Source organism: Ciconia boyciana, chromosome 1, assembly GCF_034638445.1.
Source record: "Ciconia boyciana chromosome 1, ASM3463844v1, whole genome shotgun sequence".
NCBI classification, from domain to species: Eukaryota; Metazoa; Chordata; class Aves; order Ciconiiformes; family Ciconiidae; genus Ciconia; species Ciconia boyciana.
In genome coordinates, this window is record NC_132934.1 from 8,870,819 (window position 1) to 8,891,564 (window position 20,746).

A 20,746-nucleotide genomic window follows, 5' to 3' on the forward strand; every position below is an offset into this window, starting at 1 on the left:
CTGAGGCGATACTGTTAGGCTGCAGGTACATGTCTTCTTCCACCTGAAGAGGTCACTGCCCTCCATACCAAAGATCATAATCATCTGAGATCTGCCAGCTGAGCTGCTTATATATATGCTCTCACTTTAGCCAAAGTGAGGGGAGTTGGCAAAATCTACTATTTAGTTGTATACATCAGCTTGGCTTGTTTCAACTGAAACACTTAAGGATTGCTTGTAGGAGCAATTCAGCCAGCAGATCCGAGGGGCCAGTAACTGCCAGCAAAGGAGCAATGTGCTCTTTGGCCAGCAAAGCTGTAAGTAGACAACAAAATGCAGCCTTATTCCTTTGACATTTGTGAAAGGAGCTTTCAGAAGAGAAGTGTGCAAGTAGTACATTACCAGGGAATGAAACATCTTTGTGGTTTGCAATCTGTCTTTTAATGGTCCACCATTTACTCCGAAGCCACTGTGGTGAGCGGACACTACTCCATCCTTCAGCTAGTAAATCCCAATTGATGTCATTTTCATCAGAAACTTCAAGTTCCGCTATCCTGGCAGGATACAGAAAATATTTACCTGTTAGAAACTACCCTCCAGACTGGAAGGGGTGTTGCACATCTCCGGTCTTGTCACACATAACAGCGGCAAAATGGCATGCTAGTGAATAGTCCACCAGAGCTCATGAATCGACACAGGCTTCCAAGGCTCCACGCTGCCAGAGGTCAAGCAGAATCATAAACAACAGAAGATGGACTAGACCTGTTAGATGATCCAGTCCATCTCCTTGCCATGCAGGATTATTCTCCTTATTTACATATACATTAGGGCTTTGATCAGATTATTGTGAAGCATTCCAAATGATGGTACTTGCATCTTTTCTCTTTAGAAAACCATTCCCCAAACACATCTCCAAGGCAGGAAATACTTCCTGAAATTCACTCTGAACTTTCACTTAATTAATTTCATGTTATGATATTTACTTCTGTTTTCTCCTAAATAACACTCATCCATCCTTAACATAGATTTTTGCCTCCTCTCAGATGCTTCTTAGCCAAAGTAGATGAAGTTAACTACAGGATTAAACAGTTCCTCATAAATCAATCCCATTAGGCTCTCCAGGTAAGGGACAGTCTTCACATAATTTTGGCAGATGTTATGCGCATACTGCATTCTACCAGAATCTGTTTGAATACTATAAATATCTCTGACTTGCCTCCAGCTCATCTGTACCTGAAGCATATGAAAGAGAGGTGAACAGTGAAGGGGAAAAGATTTTTGTGAAAGTTAAGAAAAGCTCTCTTCACAAAGCAAGAAATAGCACTAAATACTCTTGCTAGCTAAAAAAAAAAAACACCCAAAAAAACCCAAAAAAGGAAAAAAGAAAAAAGCTACCCCAAACAACCAAACAACCCTGTAGGATGACTTAAGGATATCTGGACAGACCAAAACAGATACCACTTGTACAGAAATATTAAGAATTATAAACAGATAACCAGCACATTCTGAAATATGGAATCAGGATCCTCATTCTGAGTTCAAGTCAAACAGCTTCAGTAAATTAATAAATATTGCTCTGTAATTAATCTTTAGATTCCCTGTATGTCTTGGCTTTTTATTCCCACCCAAAACTATCAACCCATAAAAATCCACTGGCTAAAAAGCCTGAGTTAAAGGCATTCAAAATGGGAGGAGGACTGGAGAGAGCAAAAGATTTCCAAAGTTACTACCAGGTTGCCAGTTCAAATGTAGTCAAAGATGCTGATATCCAATCAGTGTTTGGTGGCCTACATGAAATTAATTTGCAGTCTCGGTTTAGTTCTTTGTAGACAAGATGTCCACATCACAGAAACCACCACCACACTTGACCCTTGTTGGTCATCTCAGCAGAGAGGCCAAGGACTGAATGGGCAGGGAGACTGAACTACCCTCCAGTTAAGGGTTAAAGCGCATTGGTGGGGCAACGTGTGGGAAGCTTGCACGGTCGCTGCCTGTGCTGTACCTTTTCTGTGGAATAAAGAAGACTTCAGTCTCCAGGGTTTTCAATCTGACACCTTTCACGAACACTAACATTCACTAAAAAAACAAAAAAACAAAAAATATGTTCAATAATAAATCTCTGGGAACTGTAAACACAGCAGTGATTTTTGGAGAGTTCTAGAGTTTTTAGTGTCTAAGAAACCAGCAAAAGGGACCCCAATGGAATCCTGCTAGCATCATGTATTACAAACCTTTAAAAGTAACTAAAATAACAAACCTCAAGATCAGATTTATTTCATCTTCCTTGGTCCACTCAGTGCCCCCGCTTTGTTTCCAGTTGAGATAGTTGAGCCATTTAGAGCGGCATTGCTTTTCAGAGCGCGTCCCAACCCGTTCAGCTACGGCAGCCCACGATACACCTTGTGTGACAATGTCACCTGGTTCTGTGCTAGTTAGCTCATGCACTACTTCTGCTAGTCTTTTTTCTTCTTTCTCTGTCCACTTCCCTGAAAGAGAGAAAACCCCTCCAACTTAACTAACAGCAGATGCCCTCTGTTCTGATCTGTAACGTCAACACTTATCTTCAGTGCCTAACACCTTATTCCAGATGCAAATATTGACTTGTGAAGAAGATATAACTGTTCTTACTAACAATTTATATTATATCCATTCTTGATTAACAGATGCATAATTCCACTGTTTTGCTGCCAAGTTTCTTTCTCTTCTCTTTCTCTCGCAGATGAATGAAGCCATGCAGAACTTATCAAAATACTGACCAAACCAAACTGGACCAAGCTACCTGAATTGTATTAGTTGAAGTAAATTAACCATGCAATAATTTAGTATACAGTAATTACATGAGGTCTGACTAAATTTTCCCTCCATTTGAATATATACTCTACAAAATAAACAATACTTTACTCCTAAAGTGCATCTGTCTCAATTGACACCAAGTATACAGTGTATGTTTATAAATATTAAACACAGGGAAAGTACTTTTTAATCCACCTCAATAAAATATGCTCCAGTGGCATAACCATATGATGGATAATGGACTGCAAAAATAAACTGAATGTTCTGATCTTTAAGAAGTGAAACTGGAGAAACCTGTACCAAATACATTCTAAAAATCTCCCCAGATTTCACATTGTAAGTTGCTCACTGTAAGTTCAGAGTTACACATCTCTGAAAACACCACTGACAAAGGCAAAGGTGACAGAGTTTTAACTAGAAAATCCATTACTGACACCAGCATTTACTTCACCTGTGTTGCAGGTATCTTTCATCAATCTACATCGATCTTTTACAGATGAAGCACTTCTCCCCAGTGCAGCTCCTATTGTGGCCCAATCGTTACCATGCTTTATTCTCAGCCTAAATAGAAACATGCTCATTAGCACTATATCCAGTTAAGAAATTACCAAAATTTCAGATACGGTCTAATAAAAACAGGATAAACGTGTACTTTACAGGCTTAAAGACAGAATGGGGAGTCACTTTGATACTACAGTATTAACATATTTTCTATCATCACTGCTAATTTTTCTATGTGTTTCTAGAAGTCTTTTGGGCCAGCTAAGCCACAGAATACTCACTTACAAAATGTTTAATATTTAACTGTCTTGCAGGAATGCTGTGCGGCTTAATTACTGTGTTAAATACAATATGAATGTTTAAATAAACAGCCAACATCCATTCCACACAAGTTCCTCAAGGATTTTCAGGTGGTATAGAGATCACTTGAGAAATCTTAATGCCTGATGAAAACCCAGGCATCCTACAATTTAAAAGAGGCAAAACACTGCACAATCATGTTCATAATTTTAACCATTATTTTCCTCCTACACATGACAACAGGTTGCTTAACATGTTGAGCCATGACTACTTTTGACATATCTGGAACCACAGGCACCTTATGAATGACACAAACCAGCTAAATTGATCCAAACATATCCATCAACACAATGAAATATACTCCCTTTCTTCCTTCAGTCCAACATGGTTTCTTCAAACTGCTCAACCCTGGAAAGCTGCAAGAGGAGATAAAGTCTGCAGGCACTCCTCCTTGATCTATCAGGTTCATAGTCAAAATCAAAGAGCCTTACTGACAATTTATCTATTTCTCTAATGCTTCATAGAGGAGATCCTACCCTTGGCCTGCCACTTTCTTTAGAAATAACCTTTGCTCAGGTTTCCTAAAGAAAGGGAATTTCTGTCTTTCAGAAACATAACTGCAAATGCTGACTGTGCTTGTAAAATCTGAAACATTACTAGTTTCAATAGAAGGCTTGCTTTAGAACTTTGTTGCATGTTGCTTACATCCTGAATAGACATTAGAAAATATAAAAAAATAACCCAAATGTAGTTTCATTTCTCTTCAGATTAATTTAGTGACCACTATTTTCTGATACAGTCGGAGCAGTCAAATTTACTTGTAACTTTTCAGTGTTTTCATATAACAAAACCCATAAAAACTACTCAGGCTACTAAATATAAACAAGGTAGTGTGACCTTGTTAATAAACATACTTACTCTTTAAGCTTTTCAATTTCCTCAGGAGTATACCTAAGCAACAGGTAAATAAAAAGACATTATTTTAAACAGAAAACATACAACACAAATATTTTTTCTTTACTAACCACACAGTACACATTTAGTTACAAGAGATTAAGGAATTTCAGCTATAAGAAACAATCTCACTGAAAGCTTTGAAAGAAGGTGAAGAACAAATGCCATTTTCCACATTAGTGCATTTCTAAGGTTATCTGGTCTAACATTCCTCTCATTTGCCAGCAAAATCCCTCATTCTCGGTGATCTTACTACTAACAACAGAATTAGAATTTTATGCATTAGTCTCTCAAATAAACAGCTATTTTTTCCTTCCTGTCTCAGTTCACAATCACCATAAGGCTGAATTTCTTTAAAAAAAAAAAATTAGCATTGAGATGGTATTTTTAATTCTCAACTACCTTTAAAAACTAAAATCTAACATCCTTTTCAGCACTTCTAAATGGCGCCATACCCACTGCTTCACAGATGGGCAAACAAAAGGTACAGGGATGAAGATCAATTAGCTCAAGGTCAGAGTTACAGAAGAAACTACAACTCGGCAGATCCGTGCTTGTGTCAAAGTCTTCTAATCATATCAGACTCCTCTCTGCACCTTTTTTTTTTTTTTTAAAGTTGTGAATACCATCAATTTAACACAACTATTGTCAAGGTTGATCTACCAGAATTCAGCAGAGGTGACTTATGATTGGGAAGAGCTAGGTCTGTTTGGCTAGAATCTTCCGTCTCACATATAACATGTCAAACATTAAACACATGACCCTACTCATACCAATAAAACCATGCAGCATTAGAGGTTTTCATACTTTCCAACGTGGTTTCTGTCATCATACATGCGAAGAACTCTTCTATAGACAGCAAAGAGAGGCCGATTCAGACCCCAAGCTATTGTCCTGTAGAAATCTTTTCTTTCATCTTTTGACATTTCAAATATAATTTCAGTGGCATCTTTTATTCCACGGGCCTAGAAGAAGGCATTTAAAAAAAAACCAACCACAAACAAAACAAAAAAATCAAAAAACACAAACAAAACACCTTAGATAAAGTCTCCTGGAAATCAAGAAGTAGAATACTTAAAAAATGAAGCCTAGCATACTATTATCCAACTTTCTATGTATCTCAAATACTACAGTTCAAAAGTTAAACTAAATATTGATGAATTAGCTACCTCAAATACAAACCCTTGAACACTAGTTTGTTTGGTTTTTTTTTTACACTGGAGTCCAGGTAGACACAGAAGCTTTAACTTTCATCTACATTTTAAAAAATCTGTCTAGTGTATATTTTTAAGATCAAAAATTGAAGCGTCATTTAGAACATCACAGAAAATATACTCTGGTGGAATTATCCTGGGGTTATACAGTGGAAGGTTGTCAAAAAGTGCTATATAAATTTATTACATAATTTTAGATGTTCTTTATCTGAAAGCAATTTTTTTCAGTTAAACTCTTCTTGTTCTGATGGAAACTAAAAGCAAATTTGATACAAAAACACTGGAGTTAAGTATGAAAGGAAAGCTTTAGTTTAACTTCATATTGAACTAAAAATCACTATATTTCAATTATTCGAAGCAGTACAAGAAAGCAGATAAATGGGAAAATAATGAATCAAACGAGTTGTCAGTAACTCAAAAAAGTTATTTAGCTGGCTTTAAAAAGCTTCCCTAGATTTAAAAAATAGTATTACCTATGAATAATTTTGTGGCAGAAATCCTAATACATGTGTGGGCAGGCACACTTCCTACAACTAATACTGATAATTTTTATACCAATGAAGACTAAATTCAGGGCTTTTTTGGATTCCCAAATAAAGGATGGTCAACCTGTAATATGCAGGCTATATATTCTCAGCTGTAAGCACTCAGCTCAAATATTCTCAGCTGTAAGCCTACCACCAACATGACTTATGGGCAATTATCACTGTCAGTGTATTAACTGCATGCCTATTTTTAGACTGAACTCTGACAACAATATATTAAGGGGAAGAAAGCCGATACAGGCATCCTGTTAGTGTAGTAAACAAATACAGATATGGCATCACAGAAGTCTGGAAGTTGTATTCAACGCTTTGCAAGGAAAATTATCTCTATTCCTAGTGGAATTTTTTTTCCTCTGTCTTCACCAAAGATTTCATGAGTGATGTATATTCAGAGAAAGAGATTAAGCCACTTGAGCACCCTGACGTGGAATTTTAAAATGGGTTATATTCAGCACAAATTAAAAGCAATGTTAGATTCAGTAGTCTTAAATCCTGTGTATGGATACAATTGTCTTATGTATTTCAAGTGGGTAGTGACCATCTCTAGTACGAACCAATCAGAATCACTTATTGAACTTTCTGGGAAGTGCTAAAGAAAGTTGGTTTCTAGCAGGGGCTGCATCACCACGCCAACTAGCAGATAACATACTCTAACACATACCTTTAAATAACGCTCAATGTTACTCATCAAAATGTCAATTTCTTCCTTTGACCACATCCCTTGCTTCCACTTATGGCCTGAAAATAGAAATGACAAACTAATCGCTGAAGTGAAAGTCAGCAAAACAACAATGAAAATACCAGAAAAACACAACCCTCATTATTGCAATTAACAAAGAAAAGAGAGTAGTAATTTTAGCTACTTAAACTAACTAGAAATAATTTTAAACAGAAGTTATTTCAGAACTGATAAACAATCCTTAGTAACTGTCAACTGATGTTTAAATAATGTGAGCCAGATCCCTCTTCAAAAACATCAATTTTTTTAAAACAGAACATGGATTCCTCTATGTGCTGTCAAGTCACATTTTCAGGCTTTCTCTTCAGCCACAACTAGCAAATTTCTGTCCTTAAACTGACAGCTGAAATTTCCATGCAGTCAAATGACTCCAGAAGATGGGACTTAAAACGTGACTCAAAATATTACTTGAGAAATTGCCAACAACAAGGAGTTCTCTTATACGCCTTATCACTTCCCAACATGTGAGTAGTGCTACTTACTGTGAGTGCTTTTCATAGAGGTAAGTGCTCTGCCTAGTCTATTCTGACAAGCTGGTCCCTATCTCTCTCTTTTTTTTGCATTGGGAATAATACCCAGTGGTCACAGTCAAGATAGAGACTCATGGCAAGTGTTTTATTTCCCAAGTAGAAGTGGCAAACCAACAGAAACAAACATTACGTTTCGCCTCTTGTCTATGCCCTTAGTAACTACAGTGCCAGCTAAGCTTTAAAAGCAAAACCAATCAACTTTATTCAGGGAGAGAATTTTAAACCTGAGGTCTATCAATAAAACATTAAAACATTCCTACCCTAAATTTATATATAGATTGCTCTTTTTTTCCCTCATGTTCATACCATACTTTAATATTAACGATCACTTATAATTAAGATTATGCTGGTGACCCAGTTTACATACTGGTGTGTGCTGGCTACCTGCCCATCTCTGCTCAGAAAAATCAGGGTACTTCCTTCTCAGCATTACCAGGGCTGAGAGGCAGAACACACCAAAGAGACTGTTTACTCAAATCCAATTATAATGAAAAGTACAGGCATTATTACTAATTCCATTGGAACTGATGAGAGAAAACTCTTCCCTTGTGCCTGATGGCTTTAACCTCTTCTTCCAAAACTATAGAGACAGAACAATAATCTACTACTGTAGCTGTGATTCACACCTCTATCCAAGCATCTGAACTGACTTAAAGGGACACTGCTACTCTTTACATGGAATAACTTTTGATACCAAACTATTTTAGGAAAGGAAGTATCTTTTGCATTTCATGTGTTTGCATATTCAGTGCCAAGATTATTATAACCTGACCATGGGTCTTCAAAGAAAGCATTATCACCTGGAGACTGCTATAAAACGATGAGCTCAGGCAAGACATGTCAAACTCCTAGCTACTGTAAAAGGAGACACATACTGAGATTCCTCCACAGCTGATCTCTGTGACAAAACATGGAGACCCCAAGAAAAGTTCAGCTAGTATGGATTATCAAATATTTTCTTGGCGTATTTTATTGGAAATGTCTTCCTCAAATGATTAATCTCTTAATTAGAATCACCAGATTTAGTGCCCTCATTCATTCACAACTGTAACTGCCACTTGTGATATATGGTCACTTGATATGCCTGTGAGACAGCTACAAATGCATTAAGTTTCTAATATATTTAACAAGATACACATCAAACAAGAGGCCACCAAGTCTCATGAAAACAGCCATTTCTCTGCCAAATCACCAGTACATACTCCTCCTGTCACAGCTGACAATGTGCTGCTCCCAACCAAAGTCCTTTACCACTGGCTACTGAAAAGATCATGGTCTCTGTGCTGCTTCTCACCCTAGAGCACAGCAACCGTAGTAACATGATTTCTCACTACTTCTACCCAGCTGCCTCAGTGCTGTGATGCAAAGGGATCTCTTTGCTATCCCATCTCTGCCCCAGTCCTTGGACTGAACACTGGATAGCTTTGAAGCCCTATAAATCTAATAAATAAGAAGGACAGAGAAAATGGGGAGAAACTATTTATTGGCTGTTAGAAGCAACTGTTAGTGCACACTTGGGATCAGGGAGTGAAATGGTCATTGAGAGAGTTGCTCAGCTCCCTTTCTCTGAATGATCCATAACCAACACTCAGGTTCTGCGTGCCTCACCCACCTTTTTTCACTGACTCAGCAGTACACTCAGCTCTCTGGAGTAGAGATCACTGGGTAAGAGATCATTTGCTTCTGCGAGAGAAAACCATTACTTTTTTCCCCCTAAAGTTTTCTAATAAAAAAGGGGGTTGCTTTGGACTGACTGGGAGAGATTTTAATTTTTTTTCCCCTAAAAAGAGGTAAGGTCAGGATAAGAAGAACAGTGGAGAGACTGAGGAAATTGGAGGGACAACATGTCTTCATTTCACACTAAGTCATTTCTCTAGGCACTTCCCCTGAGAAAGGCACTTCCCCTGAGAAAAAAACCCAACTAAACAAAAAAACAATCTCTAAAGTTCACCAACTACTATGATTGTGCAGGTACCTTTTGAAAGGGAGGAATGCCAATGGGGTGGCAGTTTTAGCAGTAGCGGTGATTATTTCAGTAGATCCTTGTCTATATAATCCCTGTTCTTCCTGAAACAACTCCATTCCAGAAACTGTTTAATACGAATCACAACACAGTAACCAGACTAATAAGCCCTACTTGGAGGAAGATGTATTAGCCTGAGCATAGATTCATTTTTTCCTGGTGTACCCGCCTGACTGCAGCTTCCCATCTCCTAACCAGGCACAATTGCAAACGGAGCAAACACAACTGTCTGCCCCATCTCTGCCAACACAGATTATCTACAGCAGCTCTCTACTATGGCCACTAGAATCACTGTTACCACTGCAAGCATGGCCCCTCTTCCTCTCCAAGTGTATCTGGAGTTCCAACCTTCTTCTTGCATATAAAGTGTAAGAGGGGTGGGGAAGACTTAATGCATTAGGTCTCTCAGCATTTTTAGAATCAGTCTTCTCAAATATCTTCACTAAAAAAGCCAGACCAGAGATTACTTTATGCAACCTGCAAAATCTTCTGAGACATTTGGAATAGCTTACCTTTTTACAGCGTGGGAGAACTGCATTTGAAATATCCTACCTTTATTTGTTAGAGAATCCTTATCCTCTTTGGTTGTGAACCAGGCTTGACTAACAGCTGACACTTCTTCATTGCCCATTGGGGAGATTTCATCCAGCTGTTCATTCTGAAGAATCTTGAAAAGACCAATATGAAATCATCCAGTAAGATCTTCACTTCTTTCTCACACCTTGCATTTAACATGGAGGCATAAATTGAAGGAAAATGAAACCAGCACACCTGGTTACCTTGCTGACTGCTCAGAAACTGCCACTTTTTAGATATAGCATTAAAAGTACATTCACCTTTCTTAAAACACCCAAGTAAGATTTAGCATCTTAACATACAGATGTTGTAAGAATTATTTAGATAACATTCTTCATCCTGTTTAATGTACATTGAATAGGAAGAGTCTTATTGGCTTTAGTGGAAAGAGGACTATGTCCAGCATCTACAATCTAGAACTTTTAAACATGGTACACCTATAACAAGAACTGTATGTAACTGTTAGGAATGGTGACAAGACAAAGCATATTTACGCCTGTTATAAAGCTTAATTTATAATCAAAGAATGACAGAAATAACAGATAAACTTGTCTTCTATGTAGATCACCACAGAGCAAGTAATGATCAGTGGAGTGTTACATCTATTACTATTTACTGTATTGCTCTCTGGGCAGGAAGTTACACTACAAATAACCTCTTTCATATATAAAATATTCAATTGCACTTTTATAGAACAACATTTTACAAACAAGATCCATGCTCAAATACATTAGTTTCATACTAAAAATAATCTTATTTGTTTAATAAGCCCTTTCTGCTATTTGTTTCCCTTTTCATTTCAATTTAAATAAAAATGTAGATCAAATAGGTCAACTTTGAAGTTTTACTGTACCTGAATCTGAGTAACAGTTCCTTCGTTAATCTCATCTTCAGCTACCTCAGTAGTAGCAGTCATGGTCACCTCAAAGCTCTGATCATTTTCTGAAACTTCAGAATGCATAAGTTAGTTGTATACCTTACTCCTGTAACATTTTTAATGCATGCTACAGGGTTTATAAATTGCTACCTTTGCACTGAAAATTTTAAAGAGGCCTTATTTGGTATTTATTCGTTAACAGAGTAAAATCATCAAGATTATTATCAACTGTTCCTCTTCATAAAATTTAAATATGGGTTTTGAAACCTTCAGTTTTATGCTTGACTATAACTAAGTCCTAATGTGAAACATATAAATAAAAGGTGTTTGATTTGGTGCAAACATTTGGTACAGTATTAATGCTTCCTTTCCAGCCCTATCTTCAGTATTTTCCAATTACTAAAGGACAACATTCAAATCTTTTGGCTGCATTCTTTTTCCCCAGTTTTCCTTCATCTTCAACATGATAATGCCTTTACTTCTAAGGAGTTTCTACTAAGTTCCACCAAGTAAAAAGCCACTCTAGGTATTGTAAATTGGTATTTTAACTTGCTAGATCTGGTTTTGCCTCCCTTTGGGAGATTATATTGAACTATCTAATATTCAATCAACTCCCTTAAGACTAATTCAGTACTCAGCCTGCCTTTTGTACAACAAACTCTACCTTAAAAAGACCATACATCTCAATATTACAAAACACGGAAATACTAACTATACTGTTTGATCATTTAAAAAACCTAATCGCTCTTTGCAGGAGGAGAGCATCTAGTTTGTTGTTCATTCACTTATCCTTCAACTTATTCAATGCACCTGTGTCTGCAGCCCTCTATCTGTAAGGCAGGTTTATTTTGTCAGGACGGTATAGATAACAATTGCTGCAAACCCATCAAAGACTCTGAGAAGTAAAGACGATACCCAAGTATATCAATGAAATTACAAAATAATGAAAATACAAACAAGACATGCAAAATATTCTAATGTGATCCAAAGAGCCCGCTTTTAACCTTTACCAACAGAAACATTTGCTACAAGAGTACATAAACTTAAAACAACTTACTTGGAACTGCAACAACAGAAATGCACGGAGTGGAATCATCAAGGCTTTGATCATCCTCTGATAAGCAAAGCCTTTTATGTGGAGGTTCAGTGCTGTCTTCAGAGTCTACTTCATCAGTTTCTAAGAACACAAACATACACAGGTTACTTTCTGTTAACAAAGTGGAGCTTTGGACCAAGTTCTGTTAACAAAGTGGACCAAAACAAAAGGTAGAAGCAAATGTGATAGGTTGGTTTGGTGCTTTACTGGTGCCCCAGAACTTAGTACAAGTTATGGGCAATAACAGTTCACATGCTTTCTTCAACAAACGTTTTCTGTGAGATTTTCTTTGTAAATTCCATCCACAGTCCATTACACACAAACAAACCCCTTAAGTCTACAGAAATTTGGGTACATGCCTGGTTCCAAGAACCCATTTCCACAGAAATAAATCAGAACAACTATATCCTTGTTGGGCACATACACACATCATTTTGTTTATAACACCTAATTTGACACTTTATCTTTCTTTAAACTGAAACAGAACAAATTGCAGCACAGTAAGCTGAATCCAAGTAGCTCACAGAATTTGGGGGCAGGAAAGTATGGTGGTTGGATCAATGAAAAAAGAAGAAAAAAAAATATGCAATACAATTCTATACCATTTTGAGGGCAGTGAAGTATAAGGTTCCCTTCAGTGTCCTGAGTCAAAGTCACAGAGTTCACGGTTTCTACTGTCACTGTGTCAGACTCTTCTTCAACTGTGCTCATACTCAAACCTGAAAGAGCAATACACAGATTACTTTGCTTCAGACTGCCAGTTTGACTGCAATGCTGTTTCCTTTAGCTCAAACAACCAGCATAAACTCCCGCAGAGCATGACGAATGTCTGTCTGTTCTTTCACATGAACAATTCCACAGTTCAAGACATTTACCTGCCTTTACTTTTCCTCCATACTTATATATTGCACGGGGTAACATCAGATAGCTCCAAAGCTACTTTTCCAGTTAAAAATAGTACCTAAACTCCCTATTCAGGAGCATTTGCAATATACTACTTTTTTTTTTTTTTTTTTAAACACAAACCTAGGCTATTACTTTTTCACATCTGATATTTTTTGTCTCACTAATATTTGTTCCACTGCTCATTTAATAATTTTACTATTATATAACGTAAAACTAGTCAGGACTGATAAATATCTTTGTAGTGTCATACTACTCATAGCTGCACTATTAACAGATTGCTAATTGCAAAGTTTTATTCTCCTTCCATGCATATAACTAACTTGTGAAGCTAGTATTTTTTCTTTACCACTGAAATAACATGAGCAACAGAAAAATTGGGTGCAGGCAATCACCAGTATAAAAAATTCCTCAGAAAATAAGTTATCCAGGATAAGCAGTATACACTGAAGTCAGTGAACTAGGGCAATACAAAGCACTTCTGATAATCTAATTTCCACTATAAAAGTACTACGAAGAAACCCAAAGCTTTTAAGTATTTCAGTGTGAACTAGCACTATTACTAATTTTGAAATGAAACAAAACAAAACCCCACAAAAAAGTTCTAATCCACCAAATACAAAGAAATGTAACCTTTTCTGCTGCAGAAGCTAAAATGAAATCACATCTGAAATACCCAGAAGCTTTGCAATGATCTCATCAGTTTTGAGCACCTGGGTTTGGTGACTGTCTTTGGCAGAGCTTTGTAAAAAGAAAATATAATCTATTTCTCCTTGAAGTCCTCAGTCCTCTTTATGTGTTTTCTCATATGTCAACAACAGAAAAAGCATTACTTGTAACTTTTATTTTAAAGCCAAAATACTGTAATCGACAATTTTAACTTATGTTGTTAAAAATCATTGACTATAGCTTTAAAAAAAATAAATCACAATTACATTTAAAAGCTTCCATGTACCAGGCAGGGATACCCATATACACATATGTAAGTGGAATTTACAACCTGGATTTTAAATCCCCTGTATAATGTTAACAATATTGCTTCAGGAGGGAATTATTTAATTTTTAATCAGAAAACATGTTCTTTGGTATTGAAGATTCCCAAGAGCAGTGTTTTCTTGGAAGGATAAAACTACTGCCAGTCTTTCAATAAAATTACTTATCACCTCTCAAGTTTGATGAAGATTTGGCACATCTTTAAGCACATGTAGTGACTGATTCCTAGAATGAAGTGATATTGCCCTTCTGAACACATCAAAAATTTCAGATACCGTTGACATTTTAAATCAGAGGGTTCTCAAACTTACTTTCTATCTACCATCAGCAACAGCTCCTTGCCACATGCAAGTGTAGGAGGCAATAACTTCCTTGAGATTCATCTGCTGCTGAGTTTACAACCTCTGCCCTACCCTTTACTAGAAGAGATGTTTGTGGCACAGCTATAGTACTGATTTTTAAGAACCATAAGAGGCATCCTTAACTCTGAAACATGAAGAAAGAAATCCAAAGTGTAATAGCTAAATTAGCAGACTGTAACTTGTTCAACTCAGTTTTGAGTTATTCGTTTAACTTTTTGGGAATGAACAAATTGGATAATTCTGGAGGGCCAAAAGAAATAGAGAGGTTCTCTTTTTCATGTTCATGTGTACTTTCTGAATGATTTTTACTACCAGGAATCCTGTAGCAAAAATTCCCAAGTTTACTTGAAATGCCTTGGAGGGTTCTTTAATTATACATGAACAGACAGTGAAAACATTTATTTTTCTACAATCAGCTGAAAGCACTATTTTTCTTCTCACCACCATAAAGGCTTGAAAGACAGATTTATTTTTATAAAACACATTATATTAATCATGTACTTCACCTAAAGCTGATCTAGAAGCAGTGGAAACTATACCTCCATCCATAGCACAAGACCATTCCTTCTCTTTATTGAAAGAATACTGAAAAGCGAATAGAGAGATAGCAAAGCTGGGCCATTCTTTCATCAGTTACACAGGATTTGCTGAGAATCAAAGAATATGTTTATAGGATTAGGCTCCCAAGTCAAAAAACACAGTGTAATTAAGCTTGTCCATCTCCATTCTCTCCCTCGCTGGTTTGCCACGTTAGAAGAGAAAAGGATACAGCATGGAAGGGGTCCATACATCCAAACCTGGCATTTCCATCAAAGGTGGGGAGGAAGATACACCACGATCAATAGCAGCTACCCTAACACTTCTGTACAAAGAGCTGTAACAGGACTAAACAGACAATAGCTGAGGCATCACATCTAACAGCAGCAATGATTCTTCTGATCAAGTTAGATGTCTACACTTGTCTGCTTGAGCTCCCAGGTATTTCTTACAAAGCACCAAAAACTGTGCACAGCACATTGTTCAAAGAACTGTAATTTCCTAAGCAGCGCTTCTCAATGTAATTCCTGGACTGAGCAGGGTTTTACTACTTTTTGCCAATCTCCCAGGAATGGTTTATCCCAACAGTAAGTGCAGGCTCTCCAGAAAAAAAACTAATCATGTTCTGTGTCAGATACTTGAGATTTAGCATATCTTAAGTTTTCTGAGTAGAAGTACTAATCATAACCAAGCTTTGATAAAAACTTAGGAAGAGCCAAATCCTTGATTTGACTGGAGAAATTCCCATCAACTTTAATGGATACGGCCTTGGACCTCAACTGAAAACTGACAGCAAAGAATGTGAGGAGTCAAGTCAAAGTCAAATGTTTATTTTGGATGTTATTTTTTATTCATTAGACTACACAAATACAAGAAAACTGAAGGAAAGAAACAAGCTTGTTCTTTCAAGATACATTTACACCAGGACAGGAGCACTAACCCATAAAGACATGAAATAGTGACCGAAAGGTGAGGAAAAAAAAAAAATCTCAAGTAACTGGTGGTTCTTCTGTGTGAACAGGAAACAATCTCCAGATCTTATAAAAATCACTGCTTTACACCTAAATAATGACAGAACTACCACGTATGCTGAAGATATGTAAAATATGACATGATGGGACCACTTGGGAGTTCACGGTGAGCTCAGCGGAGAAAGCACAGTGCTGCTGCAGGAGACAACGCCCTCTGATGCAGGCTTCTTTGATACTGGCTGCAGGGACACTGCACGCGCCTGATGTCCCTCATTTATCATGGGATGACAGCCCAAGCAATGCTAAACAATGCTGCACCACCGCAGAAGTCTTTTAGGATGTGCCATGCAAATTCTGTTTAATACAGACACCTGCAAATCCACTCACTACATGTCCACTCTTGAAAATGTTAAGTACAAAGTTAATGACAGCCGATGTTTCTTAATTAGTGAGAATTACGACATAAGTAGTCTCGTCACCTCCAAAATATCACCTTCTATTAATAACTTCATTAAGTATGCTTTTGAAAATACATTCCTTTCTTTTTAAAACAAAAAACTTGCTTTAATTTTAAATGCATGACCCAAGACTTTTCTTTAATCCTTGATTCAAACACACTCTTCATAGAGATACCAATCTACGACCAATATTTTATGCTCTGAAAGAGGGTGTTAGCTTGTGGGGGAAGGGAACACTGTTGGATGCACATACACTAACAGTGTGGAAGCATATTACGAAATGCAGTGAAGACAGCATAATCTTAGAATTTCTAAGATAGCACCTTAGTAAATTTAATAAGCATTTTTTGCCTTGTTAGATTTTTGGGTGTATTTACCAAACCAAACATTTTTAAGAGTTGCATTACAATTTTAAACAGGTTTCAGCATGCAACCAAACAGACAGGAAAACACTTTGCCTACAAGAATCATTTAATATAGAATTCCAATAGGAGTTTTCCACTAAAGCCACATAATACAGCAGTTCTTATTTATTTGGGAAACATGCAGCAGATTTAGGCAGAAAAAACCCCCACAAAGCTGATTTTATAACAAGTTACAATAAAATTGAACATTTTTATACAAAATTCCTGTAATTCTAAATCATCTTCATCAGGCAGATGGGCTCAATTATTCTGTGGGCTGTAAAAATTAAGCACTTCTAAGAAAAAGGATTTTTACCCTTGCAGACAGAATTCTGTCATTACGCCTAGTTATTAACTGAATGTTATGTCTAGTCTTCTGTGGACTGTTATAAATTTTTTAAAATTTCTACATGAAATTGTATTAAAGGCTGTGTTCTCTGCACTGGACAAAAAGTAAAAGTATATTTCACTAAATCCTGTAAGAAGCAAAAATTATAGTTTATTAAGGCAGGCTTCCAGCTATTGAGGCATTTAACTGGAACAATCAGATGGGATGCACTGGGATTTCAAGGCATTCATTCAAGAGTAACACAAAGGAAACCAAGTCACTACAGGACCCCATATACCTCATATTTAAGGAAGCCTGCATGTTTAGTGTATTCCATACCATGGCTCTTAAGTAGTCAATACTTACAATACATAATCAGGACTTCTTACTATTCAACTAGTGCCAACTCTCTTATGCTATTATTCAACAAAAAACTTTTTTCTCCACACCAAATGGATTCCACTCAAATCTAAAAATCCACAACACAGAAATTGTCTTTAACAGCTGCAACAACGGACCTAAGAGGGGACCAAACCACACAGGTATCAAACAGAAAGACCCAAAGACCTGAGTTTGAGACACACAAAGATTTATTAAACTGTATCAGCACGAGATTAGTGTCCTTTAGGAAGGGTTACATTCTACTCATCAGTGGTATTCAGATAAGTGGGCCATCACAGAAAACAGAATATATGGGAGACACGATGGGACAAACTGTTGTCATTTGCATCGATCCAAATTTGGCACAACTTCATGAGTTGTAGCCTATTCATTGATATTTTAATAAAAAGCACTGAGCATGCTTTAAATGTCACACAGCGGGGGAAGCTAAGTCCTAGCTCCTTCAAAAGCAAAAACACAGAAAGTTGTAAGTTTTCTTTTTCAGTAATAGAAAATGGCTCTCAGGCACAAGATTATGACTATGGATAAAAATCTTGACAAGTACAATACATACTAAAATATATATTCTTTTTATTTCATTTAAATCCAGTTTCATTCTAAGCATTCCAGTAACTTCTTCACCTTTATAAACAACAGGCAGAAATTCAGCATGCAATAAGATATGAAAAGTTGATTGTTATCCTAACTGTACATGGCATTAAGACTGATAAGCAAAGCCACAGCTCTGTTGCTTTCTGATGGACAGACAAGTACAGAATTAATGCTCATAAATAAGAGACTATTTAATAAGTAAAATACTGTACGGACACATGGAGGTCCTTGTCTCTTATATACCCACCTTTTATAATTTTGAGTGGTTAAGACAAAAATCAGTATTTTTACGCATTCTATTTAAGGAGTTTTAATTAATGTTCAATCTTTTCGGTAAGTCATAAAACATCATCTAGAAAGTTTCAGCAAGTGTCCGGAAAATAAGCATGAAGTTGTTGCCATTATTATATTCACGTGGATTGATGGAAACGAGAATTTGAATGGGATGCATCCATCTCATTGCAAAGCCTATCTCTCCAGGTTTTGCAAAGGGATTTTAACTATGCTGTCAAGACGCCAACTTACATCTACGGCCAGAGCAGCGCTGGCAAACAAAAAGCATTTTCTAGATTACTTCAACACATAACTTACAATGGCCAGGTGGGGCTGAACAATGGTAACTCTTTGTGAATAAATACGTGCAAATACTATCTGTCAGCTAAAGAGGTAGCTAATAAAGTATAATATGCCTCACTGTGCCCAGGTGCACAACCAAGAATAAAGAGACCTCAAAAACAAAGGAAAAAAAGGCTTGTCCGACCGGAATCCTTTAATTTGGCAAAACAGAGAGTGTAACTCTAGTGCAGAAAAGCCTGGTATCGCTTTTAGATTAAATCCCTGATCTTGGTAGTTACACATTTCAGACTCCACTTAAAAATAAAACCCCAAGCAACCTCAAATCACAACTCTCACTGGAAAAAAAGATTATGAAACAGAACAAATAAAAGCCACAATCTTAGGATACCCCAACCGCAGACCCAGCGAGGGGAAACCGGGAGATTTAAACGTGTTCGTGCAGGTGGCCTTTTATTACAGACATCAAGGTAAGGGGAAGGGAATTTAAAACAGAAATAACCCACCCAAAATCCACACCAAAAAAACAACCCCGCACGCCGCCATTCCCTTCCCCTGCCCTCTCAAGGGAGCCGAGGTTTGCTAATTTCCAAGTTTTTCCCCTATTTTGCCGCGCCGCCCCTTCCAAATTTCTTTCTGCGCAGCGCTCCCGGCGCCCGGCAGCACCCCGGGAAGGCGGGGAACAACGGACCACGGCCCGGGGGAGAAAGCCAGCGTGCGGCAGCGGCCCTGCCAGCCCTGCCCCAGCCCCCGGGGCGGGGGCAGCGCCCCGCAGGCGGCGGCTCCGCGCCTCAGGGCCCGCCTCAGCCCCCCGCTGCCCCCCGGCCACCAGCGCCGCCATTTGGTCCCGGGCCGCCGCCGCCATTTTCCCGTCCTCTCGGCGGGCGGCGGCGCTGGCCGAAACCGCTGCCAGATCCGCTGCCAGCCCAACCCGGCCCGGCCCGGCCCAGCCCAGTCCGGCCGCGGCCGAGGTGTGGGGCCGGACGTGGCCGCCTCCCCCTCCCGATCCCCTCAGCCTGCCCCGCTCCGTCGCCGCCGCTGCCCGGCCGCTCCCGGCCCTCTCCGCCCGCAGGCCCCCGCGCACTTACTTCCTGTTTTGGGTCCGGGCACTTGAGAAACCAGGATGGAGACTCCCAAGTACCAGGATGGAGGCGCCGAGCGGCAGCGAGCGGCGAGTGGGGGAGGCGGAGGCAGCGGCGGGGCAAGGCGCAGGCAGCCCGCGAGCCCGCCGGAAGGGCCCGCCGCCCGCCCGCCCGTCGCTTCCGCCCTGCCGCGGCGCCACAAAGCGCACGGCGCGGGGTCCGGCGCGGCGGTGGTGCCACAAAGCGCACGGCGCCTCTTCCTTCCTCGCTGCTGGGGAGGCGGGAAGGGTCCCCCTTGCCCGGCCCTGAGGGAAAGTCCCCCCTTTACAGCCACGCTTCCTTCATGGCTCGCTCCTCTTTTCCCTCCTGCCTAACGACCTGGGAAAAAAAAGGTGTAGTATCAAAAAAAAAGCATTAAAAACGAGAATAAGGAAGCGCCTAGCAGTGTGCAGGTTGTGGTGCTCGTCGCCGCACGGGGTGGGTGCGTGCAGGTGCCCCGACCCTTGGCAAAAAAAAGTCACCCGCGACAAACCGGGTAGATCAAGGCAAGAGGGTGAGCGCAATCGCCTGCCCGCAATCTTAGGTGTAAAAACCTCATTACACCTCTACCACAAAGCCCCTTTTTGGCTGCTTCCTTATGTGGTAGACCTCCGGCTGCATCCTCCCACATACCTTGGGAGCTTTAAAATGTGCTCTTGTCCCCTGTGAACAGCTTTTCTGCAAACCTTCCTCACAGGCTGTAGGCATCCCAAAGCCTTGGGAGAGGCTTGCAGAGTCTGTTTGCCAGTCAGGATTCAGTTGTCCTAAATATCTGGTGCCTTTTAATACCTTAAAACCGCAAAAGCGTCAAAGATGGCTGCAGGGGACTGGTCAGCATGACCAGGGGAATGCTGTGCGATTCTAAAGCAGCAACGGGAGGGAGGCGAGGCAGGACAGATGCCCCATATAGAATCATAGAATCATTTGGGTTGGAAAAGACCTTTAAGATCATCAGGTCCAACAGTGAACCTCGCAC

At 39.0% G+C, this 20,746-nt stretch overlaps 1 protein-coding gene across 1 annotated transcript in view; it reads right to left on the bottom strand.

The window, feature by feature from the left end:
• The window catches only part of DMTF1 (cyclin D binding myb like transcription factor 1), a 31,471-nt gene extending 11,575 nt beyond the window's left edge, over positions 1 to 19,896 (bottom strand). Inside the window, exons 1-11 of the mRNA XM_072858266.1 lie at positions 19,738 to 19,896; positions 12,730 to 12,846; positions 12,089 to 12,208; positions 11,008 to 11,102; positions 10,131 to 10,245; positions 6,948 to 7,024; positions 5,335 to 5,492; positions 4,492 to 4,524; positions 3,224 to 3,333; positions 2,237 to 2,465; positions 382 to 533 (exon numbers count right to left, since the gene is read on the bottom strand). Coding sequence (XP_072714367.1) covers positions 382 to 533; positions 2,237 to 2,465; positions 3,224 to 3,333; positions 4,492 to 4,524; positions 5,335 to 5,492; positions 6,948 to 7,024; positions 10,131 to 10,245; positions 11,008 to 11,102; positions 12,089 to 12,208; positions 12,730 to 12,838 — 1,198 coding nt within the window. The 5' untranslated portion in view covers positions 12,839 to 12,846; positions 19,738 to 19,896. The remainder of the gene's footprint in view (positions 1 to 381; positions 534 to 2,236; positions 2,466 to 3,223; positions 3,334 to 4,491; positions 4,525 to 5,334; positions 5,493 to 6,947; positions 7,025 to 10,130; positions 10,246 to 11,007; positions 11,103 to 12,088; positions 12,209 to 12,729; positions 12,847 to 19,737) is intronic.
• Positions 19,897 to 20,746: the final 850 nt, after the last annotated feature.